The sequence below is a fragment of the Osmerus eperlanus genome, chromosome 4, assembly GCF_963692335.1.
Source record: "Osmerus eperlanus chromosome 4, fOsmEpe2.1, whole genome shotgun sequence".
In the NCBI taxonomy this organism is placed as follows: domain Eukaryota; kingdom Metazoa; phylum Chordata; class Actinopteri; order Osmeriformes; family Osmeridae; genus Osmerus; species Osmerus eperlanus.
The window spans coordinates 12,051,123-12,064,400 of NC_085021.1; the positions used below are offsets into that span (position 1 = coordinate 12,051,123).

General features: G+C 41.9%; 2 protein-coding genes across 2 annotated transcripts; both read left to right on the forward strand.

The window, feature by feature from the left end:
• Nucleotides 1-4,154: 4,154 nt before the first annotated feature.
• draxinb (dorsal inhibitory axon guidance protein b) lies at nucleotides 4,155-7,719 on the forward strand. Its single transcript, XM_062459076.1, has 5 exons — nucleotides 4,155-4,315; nucleotides 5,519-5,823; nucleotides 5,898-5,990; nucleotides 6,088-6,177; nucleotides 6,274-7,719. The coding sequence occupies exons 2-5, from the start codon at nucleotides 5,535-5,537 to the stop codon at nucleotides 6,384-6,386; spliced, it is 585 nt and encodes a 194-aa protein (XP_062315060.1). The 5' UTR covers nucleotides 4,155-4,315; nucleotides 5,519-5,534; the 3' UTR covers nucleotides 6,387-7,719.
• An 880-nt stretch (nucleotides 7,720-8,599) lies between these two features.
• LOC134018813 (keratin, type II cytoskeletal 8-like) lies at nucleotides 8,600-12,246 on the forward strand. Its single transcript, XM_062459078.1, has 9 exons — nucleotides 8,600-8,930; nucleotides 9,149-9,357; nucleotides 9,508-9,568; nucleotides 9,837-9,932; nucleotides 10,080-10,244; nucleotides 10,510-10,635; nucleotides 11,123-11,343; nucleotides 11,640-11,686; nucleotides 11,844-12,246. The coding sequence occupies exons 1-9, from the start codon at nucleotides 8,670-8,672 to the stop codon at nucleotides 11,930-11,932; spliced, it is 1,275 nt and encodes a 424-aa protein (XP_062315062.1). The 5' UTR covers nucleotides 8,600-8,669; the 3' UTR covers nucleotides 11,933-12,246.
• The last annotated feature ends 1,032 nt before the right edge of the window (nucleotides 12,247-13,278 follow it).

Consider the following 13,278-nt stretch of genomic DNA (forward strand, 5'->3'; position numbering starts at 1 on the left):
TTAACCATGAACCCTTGGAGATTCTTCCCAGTGAGAAAAGGGTTGTCTGAAATACAATCAGCTAGTCAATAGCAAAAGTAAAGTTGAAGATTTGTGTTGAAGAGTTTTACATGTTTGTGCTGTTCTGATCTAAATGTGAGCGTTTTATGTGAATATAGTGAAAGATGGGTGCCAAGATATTTAATTTTTTATTACAATATCTCCCAAACAATTATTCTGTACTTGATAAAAACCACTTGTGGCTACTTCCATCATAATTGTTATTTACTTATATACTCTTATGATATTGCTGAACTTTATTTTTTTTGGATATTTTTTACTATACAAATAGTTTTGCCCAATCAATCTGTCAAAGATGCTTAACATCTTCATCCACCATTGCTGAATGCTAGAGGTATTTTTGGGCCAAGTAAAACATCCTCAGACAGATGTTATGTTCCACGTTCCCACCACATATCACTGGGAGTCCCACAATACCAAGCATGGATCTCCAGCCATGGCACATCACTTGAGTGACGGGGCACACTGAAAGAACCCCTCCCACCTGTTTGTTTGGATTGAGGCCATTGTATTTCATTAATTCAGCCAATTCATGCACATTCTATTGTCACAATAGAGCCCTGCGATTGGCCAGATACTGTGAGAACCGGCATTGCATTAAATCACTGAGTCAACTACTATAAATACTGGGGGGACATCAAAAATTAAGCAGAAGTACTACTTTCAGTAAACTTGAACATTCTACATTTTCCAAGTTGAAGGCCACATCACGTTCACAATGAGGGATCAGCAGACAAGGTAAGACAGCAGATGAGATGGATGGTAGATGGTGTAGTGAATCTCTGTGTGAAAACCTCTTTGTTGCAGAGATGTTGAGGGGCAGTTGAACTTATGTTTTCCTCCTTTTCCTCAGCTTGTGTAAGCTCATGAGCCTGGAGAGGAAGTGTACTGATGGTGTGGACAGAGTCCGTACAGTGATTCAGAGCCAGCTCCACAACGGAGTCTCCAGCGCTGATGTGTGGGACAAGACCGTCTCCTTCTTCTCAGTCAAGAGGGCTGTGCTCTTTCACAACGGCTACTCTAAGCACTCCAGGGAAACCCTGCGCCTGTTCCCTTCTCCTGCTGAGGACGTGGCACCACTCTGGATGCAGTAGGCCTGGAATCTAAGAGACCAAAAGAGACTGGGTGGAGAAGCCTTCAAGTTAGAAGGTGGAAGGTTGCACTTAAGCCAAACTGATCTTTGTCTTTACAAGCTCAGGAGCACTGAAGATGTGGACTCGGGTGAAAATGTGGAATAAGAAATCTTTGAGAGAAGAATGGAGATCATTTTATCTAGCTAGTTTTCTTGTGATAGTCTTTTGTAAAGACAGGGATTTTAATGTATTTCGTTACCGTCCAAACTGTGATTTGAGTTGGTCCATTAATGGACCACGAAATGTGCATTTTATGCCTTAACAAAAGCATTTAATTGCTTTAGTATTCCTTGTAGAGAGGGTCACTTTACGACCACTCTGAGGATAGTGTTGAAAATGAAAGCCATATTCCTTTATGCAAAGGAAACCTATGTTTTTATGCCAATGCATATGTTTAAGTAAATATAGTAGTGTATCAGATGATGTAAGTGAGCAGTACAGCATTTTTGTTATAAAAGTTGAAAATAAATGCTTGAGAAAAATGAATTTGGTTTGTGGTTGTTGACTTTATAAATAACCAATTGAACACTGTCTTTTGCTATAGGGTACACCTTGTATTACGAATGTAGTAATTGCTTTTTTGTCTTAGTGGTATCCCAGAATGTCACCGGCCACCTTTACTGGTTGAAACATAAACATATTTGTGTATTTGAACTTCAATAGGTTCTCATAGTAGCCTACAGGTTTGCATGGTGCATTTCCAGAATAAATAATTTAGATAAATTCACAGCCATTGTTGTAAATATTTGTTTTGCAATACTTTATTTTCTACATAATACGGGCCAGAAATAAATGACCAGCTCCTAGTTCCTCCTCTGTCTGGTGGGAGGGGCTGTTGGGAGAGCGTTTAGGAGGGCTACAGCAGGAGCTGGAGTCTCCTTCAGCCTCACTGGCTGATCTCTTCTGCCCCCTGCTGCTAGGAGCCTTGTCTGACACCCCAATGTGCTTCCTCCCCCTTGGCTTCTTCTCTGGGAGGGTCTCAGGGTCCTTGAAGGCCTTGATCCTGAGGACCCATCCATGTTTCTTCTGTTGACTCACTGTCTCAGGAGCAGGACTGTCCTGTAGACAGGAGACAGCCTTCTGAGGTGAGCAGGGACCCGGAACCCTCCTCAGGATCATCTTGAGGGCAGTAGGGTTGGAGGGGTCCACACACAGGATGGACTCCCAGATTTCAGCCCTAGCCCTAGGGGCAGACTTTGGCCACAGGTCAGCAGCAACAGCAAGGCAGGCAGCTTTGATCTTGGCACCTGGATGTAGAGCTATGGGTGGGCTGTTAACCTTCGTATCCATGGAAGTCTCTGGTTCAGTTGATATCTTGAGAAGTACAGTAGATGTAGTGCATGTACATTTTAACTAATGGACTAATGAACTCAAACCAGAATACCCACTACTCAAATTCACCTCACCTTTTGCCTTTCCATTGTAGATTGATGACAAATATTCTCGAAACTGGTAATTTCGTAAAAAATGTTAAAAGTGTTAATATGGGATTTTAGTCGTCGTGTAAACTAGGAAATGTTTGTTGTTAGCGCGTTTCTATAGCCTACTGGTACACTATATGGAACTCGTGGAATTACGATGCGTTATATCCATTGTTATGGTTGCACGATTCGAATACCATATTTATTACATTTAGCGCTAATATATTTGGATGCAACGTGTCAGTGAAATTCGATTTCATTTTCACGAACGATAACAAAAGAAGCCGCTCTCATCAACAGTTTACTGCAAATATCCTCGTTATAATTTCAACTCTCCAACAAAAAATAACATGAAAAATGTGAGTTTTTCCGCTATAGTTGTTGTTATTTTTGTTTTAGCCCAATATATATTAAATGTAGGCCTATCTGCTTCTGGTTTGAGTTAATTAGTCCATAAGTTAAAATGTACATGCACTACATCTACTGTACTTCTCAAGATATCAACTGAACCAGAGACTTCTATGGATACCAAGGCGAACACCCATCGCTCATCGTCTGCCCCTAGGGCTAGGGCTGAAATCTGTGAGTCCATCCTGTGTGTGGACCCCTCCAACCCTACTGCCCTCAACATGATCCTGAGGAGGGTTCCTGGTTCCTGCTCACCTCAGAAGGCTGTCTCCTGTCTACATTTACATTTGGTCATTTAGCAGACGCTCTTATCCAGAGCGACTTACAGTATTTACAGGGACATTGCCCCTGAGGCAAGTAGGGTGAAGTGCCTTGCCCAAGGACACAACATCATTTTACACGGCCGGGAATCGAACCAGCGACCTTCTGATTACTAGCCCGATTCTCTAACCGCTCAGCCACCTGACTCCCTGTCTACAGGACAGTCCTGCTCCTGAGACAGTGAGTCAACAGAAGAAACATGGATGGGTCCTCAGGATCAAGGCCTTCAAGGACCCTGAGACCCTCCCAGAGAAGAAGCCAAGGGAGAGGAAGCACATTGGGGTGTCAGACAAGGCTCCTAGCAGCAGGGGGCAGAAGAGATCCGCCAGTGAGGCTGAAGGAGACTCCAGCTCCTGCTGTAGCCCTCCTAAACGCTGCCCCAGCAGCCCCTCCCACCAGACAGAGGAGGAACTAGGAGCTGGTCACTGATAATTTTACTAATCTCTCTCGTACATATAACTGGCTAATAAACATTTACATTTAACTGTAACATTTCAATGGAAAGTGTTTGTTTCACTCGACTTGCTGTTAAATAAGAAGTCAGTCATCACCAGGCTGTTCAAACGATCTGCCCCCCACAGTCTCGTATCGCCCTCTTTTTTAATCCACGGTTCGAAATGCTAGTAGGCGTTTATGACCTGGACGCAGAACTTTGAGACGACTTCAACAACAAAAAAATATAAACATAATGTGAACGTATGCTTCGTGAATGAAAGGTGAGGCTGCAATCAGAGAAAATACAGTTGTTGCAACGATGGACAGCACAGTGGTTTAGCACCCTGGACAGCGATCACCGTAAATCACTTCAACGCAGTGCAGAGAAAGTGGTTGCGCTCGACTTCAACAACACGCGAAGCGCGCTCACCGACTTTCCATCAGTTCAACTATTGGGCGGACACAGTAGGCTGAATTTCCCGCTTTGTCTCAACATCGTCCATACTTCGCTGATTCCCATCCCAGCAGACTATAGCGGTAAGGTTATTATTTGCACACAAAAAAACATATATTATTTGTTTACAGTAGGCATTATGCGTTAGCTTCCCGTCTTTTAATATATTATATTATTATTTAAATGCCCACAAAGACAGGATGCCATCCCGTTTCAATCGGGAATTGGAGCATATTGGATGCAATTATTCCATTACGTAATTTTACAAATTTGCCTGTGTTAACTACTTAAAACAAAATCCACATAGAGGATTTTTTCATATTTTTTGTTGTTGCTGAATTTAATATACTGTTTGTGCTGATACCTGCTGATACCTTTCTGACATGAAAGGTTCGACTCTTTAAAAAACTACAACTCTTGAAAAACATTTGTCTCTGAAAATAGTTGCCTACATGTATATATTGAATATACAATGTATCAAATGTAATATATTGCACAACCAAAAAAAGAAAAGCCCATAGGGAACAGTTCTCTGGGGACATACATTAATCATGCTGATGTTTACACTCTGATTAGAATAGTGAGTTTTTACCATTTCATCATTTGATTCCATACTTCTTGAAAGGGAGTAACTATACAACAGGACAAAACAGCTTAATTTATTTTCCAAAATGCTGGATTTAATGTCCTATGATACATTACGATACAATAATCTGCACTAAACTTGAGCATAGGCACAAGGCCAGAGGAAGTAAATTCAAGCTTTGATAGATTGTTGTTGTGTCAAATCCCCATTTAACCATCCCATTTGGCCCATATATTGTAGATGCTTTATGAAAAGAATCACCATGTTAATCCCCCCCCCCCCCTTAAGAGACTACCATCTCTATGCTTACAGAGGTTGTAGCATATTAGCATATTATTGTAGCATGTCATTGTTAACAATCGTCTTTAGATTTCGTATTAGGCCACAGTCTGTATCAATATGTGGTACAGTCTTATTTTATTTAAAGGAATATGTTTAATTTAAGCTCAGTATTTTTAAGCTCCCTGTATTCTGTAAATTTGCCATGCCTGTCTCCTCTACTACACACATCTCTGGGAATGGAAATCTACAAAAAGAAAAAAATATTTTTAATCCATGTACCAGAATGCAAATGGATGGCTCCTCATGGTAGCTTACTTCTTCACAGTTAAAATGGAAATAGATTATAATAACAGAAAATAAAGAAATGTTACCCTGGTTAATCCTCTCCCACTGCAACCCTGTCTGTTTTCTCTGAAAGGTTTCACCAAAATCAGATGGCTGTGTTTTGGATCTGTGTGACCCAAGCCTGGGTCCTGGCTATGCTGCTTGTGTCTCACACTGGGGAGTCTGAAGCTATGCTATCCTACCCTGGCCGTGCCACCCCTCTTCCAGGCGCCCAGCTGAGACCACACCAGGGGAGGCATGTAGTCAGGCATAAGGGCCGGATCGGTGTCGTAGACCACCTCCGCAAATTTCCTCTCCTGGCAGTAGGCTGGCCAGAAGATGATGGACAGGTGTTCAAGGGCCAACATTCTGTCCAATTAGAGAAGAGGAGCAGCACAGGTAAGGGCAGAGGAAGAAGTCATGCACCTAATCACAAGCAATAAACCCAGTCAACTTTCCCATTCTCTCCACAGATGAGAACGGCAGTGACATCATAGAGATGGGGAAGATAACCAACCCCATAAAGACTATGGAGACATGCCAACACCATCTAGACTGCCTTCCTGGTCAGTTACTCTTTCCTCAGCCATGCACTCAAAAGTTTAATGTTCAAGTAGTACAAATTATTTTGAAGGGTACAAGTTTTCTTTTTCCTTTCTGAAGGTAACTGCTGTGACCTGAGACAGCAGAAATGCAGACCTCACAACCGTGGCCTCAACAACAAGTGCTATGATGACTGCATGTGTGAAGAAGGTAAACATCATTTGGCTCAGAGAAGCATTTCATCAGAGACACCTTTTTGTACCTTAGTGGAGGTAATGTAGACTGCTTCTGTGTGTGTGTGTCCAGGACTCCGCTGTTATGGCAGACCCCACCCTCACCGTGGAGTGAGCCATCGGAGGGGACGTTGTGTGGAGACAGACTCTGGAAACAGGAAAAGTGGTGCTTTCATCAAAATATGAAACGTGGAGATGACACCACAGGACTAGCACTCATCCTCAGTTCAGTCTGACACATATTTTGCATACTGAACATATCGTTTGAATAAATCCGTCATTGTTATGAAGTCTTTTTTGTGTATTGTTGAAGATCAAATGTATGCAGGTGGAAGTCAATTGTCCATAAAGTAGTAGGCAAGGATTTTCCACATTGTGGTTCTACTCACGTCTTTCGGATGGTGTCTGTGAGGGAAGCAGATTCTCTCACCAGGTTCTTAAAAAGACAAACATCAAAGCACCACACTGAAATCTGACTGTACATTCATGTAATTTACATTCAGTTAATGTAAATGAGGCTAATCCTGCATCAAGGAAGAACAACTTGTTTTCAAAATGCTGTATGAGTGGAAGAAAACTAATTAAGTGTGAATTATGATCACCTTTAGGTAATTGTTGGATTAGTCGTTTTAAGAGGATGGCTATGTAGCTTAATGTATCAAACTCTGTGAATAGAAATTGTTTCATATATTTCTCCAGTTTTCATGGACATAGTAAACCTTGTGTCTCCATGCCTTTCCACTACCAACAGTCATGTTTATGAGTTTATTTATGTGTAAAAGTGTTTTGAGAATTGAATCCAATTTGAAAACATTGTTTGTAATGTTGTTTATTGAATACCAGTGTTTTGCGATTATACTGTAAAGTCCCCCTCTGATATAATACAAAACAAAGAACATTGAAAGCAATAAAACAAAAAAGAGGACTATGAGGACTAACTAGAGTGATGTCTCCATATTCTGCTCCATTGTCCAACATCAAAGGAAAAAAAGCTGGTGTATGGGGACTACTTAAACCCTTTCTGATTATTGGGGATTACATACAGTTTGCCTGGAGACACAACTCTTAATCACACCCCACCAGCCATGGGAGGATCCAGTATAATGTCACCAGCAGTAGCTACTAAAAAAATCTAGAGTGGATTAGCCTTTTATCCGTTAAATGTGTCTATGTGGAAATAGAATGAATCTTGTTTACAAGAGAAAAGCAGACATTGATGACATGCTATAAATGTGTGAAAAATGCAGAACTGTGTACATTTTGTTTGTTATATGACCCTATAGTCCATGAACATGTACTTTTTAAAGGATATATTGAAATCCTACAGAGGTTGTGGAGGCACCGGTGCCGCAGGCTCTCTCTCCCTCCACAGCTATCCTCCTGAGTGCAATGCTGACACTAACTAATGCAGTGAGTTAGGAATGTAGGACAGACTGGAGAACAGGGAAAAGGTAAAGGGGAGAGGGGTGAGATCCAAGGACATTCCTTTGTGAAGGAATACACATTTATGTAGCTTACTTTTTATAACAGCACTTCCGCCAAGTCAAGTTGAACCACTCTGCTCAGTCGATAGTTCCACCTCAACTGACAGGTTAGGTATGATTCTCTCAGGGCCTAAGGCAGAGAATTTTGTAAAGGTTAAGACAAAAGCTTACAACAGCAGTCTGATCTACATACAAATTATTATCAGGAAGTAAATCCTCCATGAACAATCACACTGAAACAAGACCATTTATTTGATAATGAACTGTAATCTAACCCCCTTTGTTTTTCCCCTACATTGACCCTCCCTCTAAACTTGACGGTTGGATCTACATACCTGTCAAGCCTGTAGGTGTGTTCCTCTGCTTGATTCTGCACCATTGCTAATCAGTGATCATAGTTGAAATTCTTGTTGCAACAAATACTGAGAGGTATAAAGTCACCTGACTGCTACAATCCACAGCACTCAAATAGGGACAAGTATACAATGATGAATTAGGATAAACATGTACTATTCTGGCATATTGAGAAGACACACCTTTACCTAAACAGGTAGTTAAATGTACTTTAGAACAAGAACAACAAAGAGCACATAGTTTTGTTCTACTCTTTTCTCACTTCCTGGAATGACCAAATATGTCTTCATTAGAACCTAAACCTTATATACGACACCCCACGTTGTAAATCACAACGTGTTAAAATGTTAATGACAGTGCAAGAGCAAATCATCAACCTAGGAATCCCACACAACATAACAAGGTCTAGCTGTCATGACCAGAAGGAGGGACGGGTGGGGTTGATGAAGGGGAGGGTGGGGTGGGGGGACATGTCCAACTGGTTATTGTGCATTGGGAAGTGACATACCTTTACTATCTCACTCCACCCTGCATGGCCTATAAAGGACGACTGATAAGAGACACTCCACACAACACAGCCTCTTCCTCCAGCCAGGCCAGCACAGCAGAAGGACATCCACACCACAGCATCATGAGTCAGAGGAACACCAGGCACAGCAGCCCTGGGCTGTATCAGGCAGGGTCTTTCAGCAGCATGTCCATGGGCTCCTACAGCAGACCCCAGGCCAGCACTGGCCCTTACATGGGGGCTGCCATCACACCCGTGTGTGTTAACAAGAGTCTGCTGGCACCTCTCAACGTGTCCATCGACCCCACCATCCAGGCTGTCCGCATCCAGGAGAAGGACCAGATCAAGAGCCTTAACAACCGATTTGTTTCCTACATTGATAAGGTAAGACCCTTGTCTAATTCTTTGCTCCTACTAATACTTTTGAGACTATAAAATCACATACTGGCAAAATAACAATACAACCCAAAAAGATACAACTAAAACCCACAACCATGGATTTGATTTAACATTACATCCGTAATAGTGGCATAGCGGTACTGTAATCCCCTTGTAGTCTAACCCAGTCTTTCTTTCTCTCTCGCCCTCTCACTGACACAAAGGTGAGATTGCTGGAGCAAAAAAACAAGATGCTGGAGACCAAATGGAATCTTCTGAACGGCCAGACGAAAGACCCCTCTAACATTGAGCCATTGTTCAACAACTACATTGCCAACCTGCGTAGGCAACTGCAGCAGATAGAGAATGACAAGGACAGACTGAGTGTGGAGAACAACACGATGCACAAGGCTGTGGAAGACTTCAAGTCCAAGTAAGAGCCCAGCACTATCGTATAAGGAAATATCATGTACAGAAAAGAAAACTGGTTTCATTCGTTCACTTTGGCATTTAAATGTAACCAGTCCAACAGCCCTGAATCTTCTATTGTTTATGCCATTCTAACATGTTCCCCTGCCTCCAGGTTTGAGCAAGAGATCCACAAGAGGAATGCATCTGAGAATGAATTTGTCCTGCTGAAAAAGGTGAGCAGATACATTCCCCTCAGGTAACACCTGGGTCTGTGTAGATCCTGGTTACGTGAATCTCACCCCTAACCTGAGTAGATTTATGAGTGTAAAGCAAAACAAAGATCACCATCTGCTATGTTTGAATATTTGTAACCAACATCCTTGCACACATTCTTTTCAAGTTTCTTGTGGGAGGTGACCTAAATATTTTTTATGTCGGTTAGAAACTTGTGTGGGTGCATACAGCAGGCAGAGAAATCTTACTGTGTTGTCTGGTACATAGGATGTGGACAGTGGGTATATGTCCCGTGTGGATCTTGAGGAGAAGATGGCTGGTCTGGTGGATGAGATCAACTTCCTCAAGACTCTGTATGATGAGGTAAAACACCATATTAGACTCAAATATATATTGAACAACAAAGAGTAATACTATAAAGAGTTCCAAATGGGAAACATTTCATTTAAATTCTGGTGAAGACTTTCATTAGACATTCATTGTGTTGCTGTTCTTTGTCCTGCTCTCCAGGAGCTGAGGGAGCTGCAGGCCAGCATTCAGGACACCTCAGTCGTGGTCCAGATGGACAACTCACGGGCCCTGAACATGGACCAGATTATCAGTGATGTTAGGGCTCAGTATGAGGACATCGCAGCACGCAGCAGAGAGGAGGCTGAGGCCTGGCACAAGACCAAGGTGAGAGATGCTCAGGGCTCCAAAGAGAGCTGAAGATGTACAGTCAAAGGTTTTGACTGGTACTGTATACAGGGGCTAATATGATGCATATAAGGGCAATCTTAGCATTGACATCATGTGTGGGTTAAGGTCCAGCATGTGATGTCAAACAAACCAATATACCTAAATGCATCTCAGTTCAGTTTATCAGAACGCCTGAAGCTGTTGTGGAAAGTGAAACCGTTCATTGAGATGTAACTCTTTTCTTCTTCTCTGGTAAAACCAGTTTGACCAGATTTCTGCCCAAGCTGACCAATATGGGAACGAGTTGCGTGCCACCAAGGCAGAGATTGCAGACTTGAACCGCCAGATTGCCCGGCTGCACAATGACATTGCTTCAGTGAAGGGACAGGTGAGTGACAAACTAGAACAATTTGACTGGATATTGCCCTAGAAAACCATTATGGATATCAACAGTGTTGGGGAAGCTTCTACTAAACTTCAATTATTTAAAATAAGCTGAATTGAGAAGACAACACAAAACATAAAACTTAAGAATTATGTTTGTTCACATCAAAACACATTCTTAAGTACAGTGAACCATCACACTAAACTATGAATGGATCAATCATACAGTCAGGAAGTCTGGACTATAGAACACATTTCACAACCAACTGGCAGTAATTACATTGCACCTACTAAACATAACAAGAGACTGAGACATTCCAAGGCTGGTGGGTGTGAAGGCGATAATTTCGTCTGCCTATGGACTGTTCATCATGCAAGATCATCACTCAAACCATAGGGGATCATTTTGTTGATTGAGCTTCAAGGCCTGCCATGTCCCGGTTCTCTGTAACATCAACAGTACTCATGTTTCCTCCTTCCCACCCATGTAGTGCACCAACCTGGAGAACCAGATTGCTGAAGCAGAAGATCGTGGTGAGATGGCGGTGAAGGATGCCAGGGGCCGCATCAGAGATCTGGAGCTGGCTCTGCAGAGGGCCAAGCAGGACATGGCCCGGCAGCTGAGAGAGTACCAGGACTTGATGAATGTCAAACTGGCCCTGGACATTGAGATCTCTACCTACAGGAAACTGCTGGAGGGAGAGGAGGACAGGTGAGATTTCAGACAGTTAGCTAGAGACATGGAGAGGAATCATATTCATGATGGAAAAAATACACTTATAGCCATCATCCATAGTTGGTTAAACACGCCATTCAGCTGAGTTTACCAACAGAGCTTTGAGCACTTGCTGTTGTTGCACAACTACAATTAGCTGGGCAGTTTTTCTACCAATGTTGATACATTTAAAAGCAGTTGGGCATGGCTGACGTACACAGCAGAACACTGCTCTGCCAGGGAAGGGAGCTGTCTATGACTTTATCCAACTGTTTCTTCCTCATTTACTACAGAATTGGCCAACAGTCTGTCCTCAGCATCCACTCAGTACCCAACCACAGTAAGTATAACAATACTTACCCCAAATAAATGATTTGATTCTTAGCCATTTCAGATATTAGGTCCTTTTTGGTTAAACAGCAACACATCTGTCTGTTCTCCTGGGGAATGGGGGGTGTATTTCTGTCCTCCTGACATTGTCTTGTTCTTGCACCTAGGCCCCAAGGTGGTGACCTGCTACCAGCAGAGCACCAAACACCCTGTCCTCATCAAGACAGTGGAGACACAAAACAGATCATTCACCTAAATTAGAAAAACTAATGAAGCCTTTTGATGCCAAAATATACCACAAGTAAAATAAAAATAAATACTAAATACTAATAACTGTGAAAAACAACAATGAAATCTACATGTTTTTTCAGCTCATGGTGGACACTATTCATTAATCTTTATTTATGTATTAGTAAATCTTAATTTAAGTAAATCTGTGACTGTAAAAAACCTTAAACATAATGATGAAATCTCTTCACAACTGTCTGTCTTCACTATTGTTAGTAGTAACAGTGTCTGTAGTGCAATGTTCTCAAAATTCTAATAAAGATACAAAGATATGAACTGTAATTTATGTACTTTTATTCTTGTTTCCTACACATTCTCAAGAGCATTAGAGCTATTTACTGATAATTGCATCATGTATATACATTACATACCCAGTCTCAAGTAGAAGTAAGTCAGCAGCAGACCAGAAACCTAGATCATGATAACTCCATGTCAGACAGAGTGAAAGAACAACATAATTGTATGTATTTATCTTATCTGATGACAATCCAGGAATCCTGCATCTTACATCATCACCCACAACTGGGTTCATTGACGGCTTGGTCAGTGACATATTTGTAACTTACTCACACTAAGGACATGCATATGTTATCAGAGTACAATAATAATCTACACACTGCACTGTATATCTGATGTTCATGTCTGACAAAGAGACTGTATGTCTGAGCCACACTCAATTCCATTGGTTTCTCCCTGGTCTGCCTCTGGTCTATGATTGGTTGAGGCTAAAGAGTTTAACACTGCTGTTTCAATTGCTCTACATGGAACTTTCTGGGAAACTGGCTGAGTGGGATTCCTGCACGAGTTATTAGAGGGACATAAAACACCTCAAAACATGCGCTTGTCTTGCTCTAAACAAATGACAAGCAGGTGAGAGCGATGAGTCCAGTTGATCTAAGCTCAGGACGCTCTCTCGTATATTTCAAGGGTAGGACTGGTGTGGATTTTTGTAAAACTTTTTTTAGTATGCTCTCTTAAAATGGGTGTAATGGTATGAAGGACAGAGTGATGCAGAATGAATAAGGAAGATGAAGGAGTTAAGTCCTGTCTTAATAGGACCACCATACAGACTCACAATTTCAGAGCAGGAACAACTGCGTAACCTGAACTGTGATATTCAACTCTGGGTTTATGTATCCCATTTATGGATCATTGCGGCGCCCTGTTGTTCAAAGAGAGTAACTACAACAACTGCGAGCCCTGTTCTTTCACTCATGACGTACTGTAATACGACACTCGCATGTCCACAAAGACTAATGAATACTTAATGACGTAATCGAAAGTTATTGTAATGTCCTGGTACGCTTGGTGATT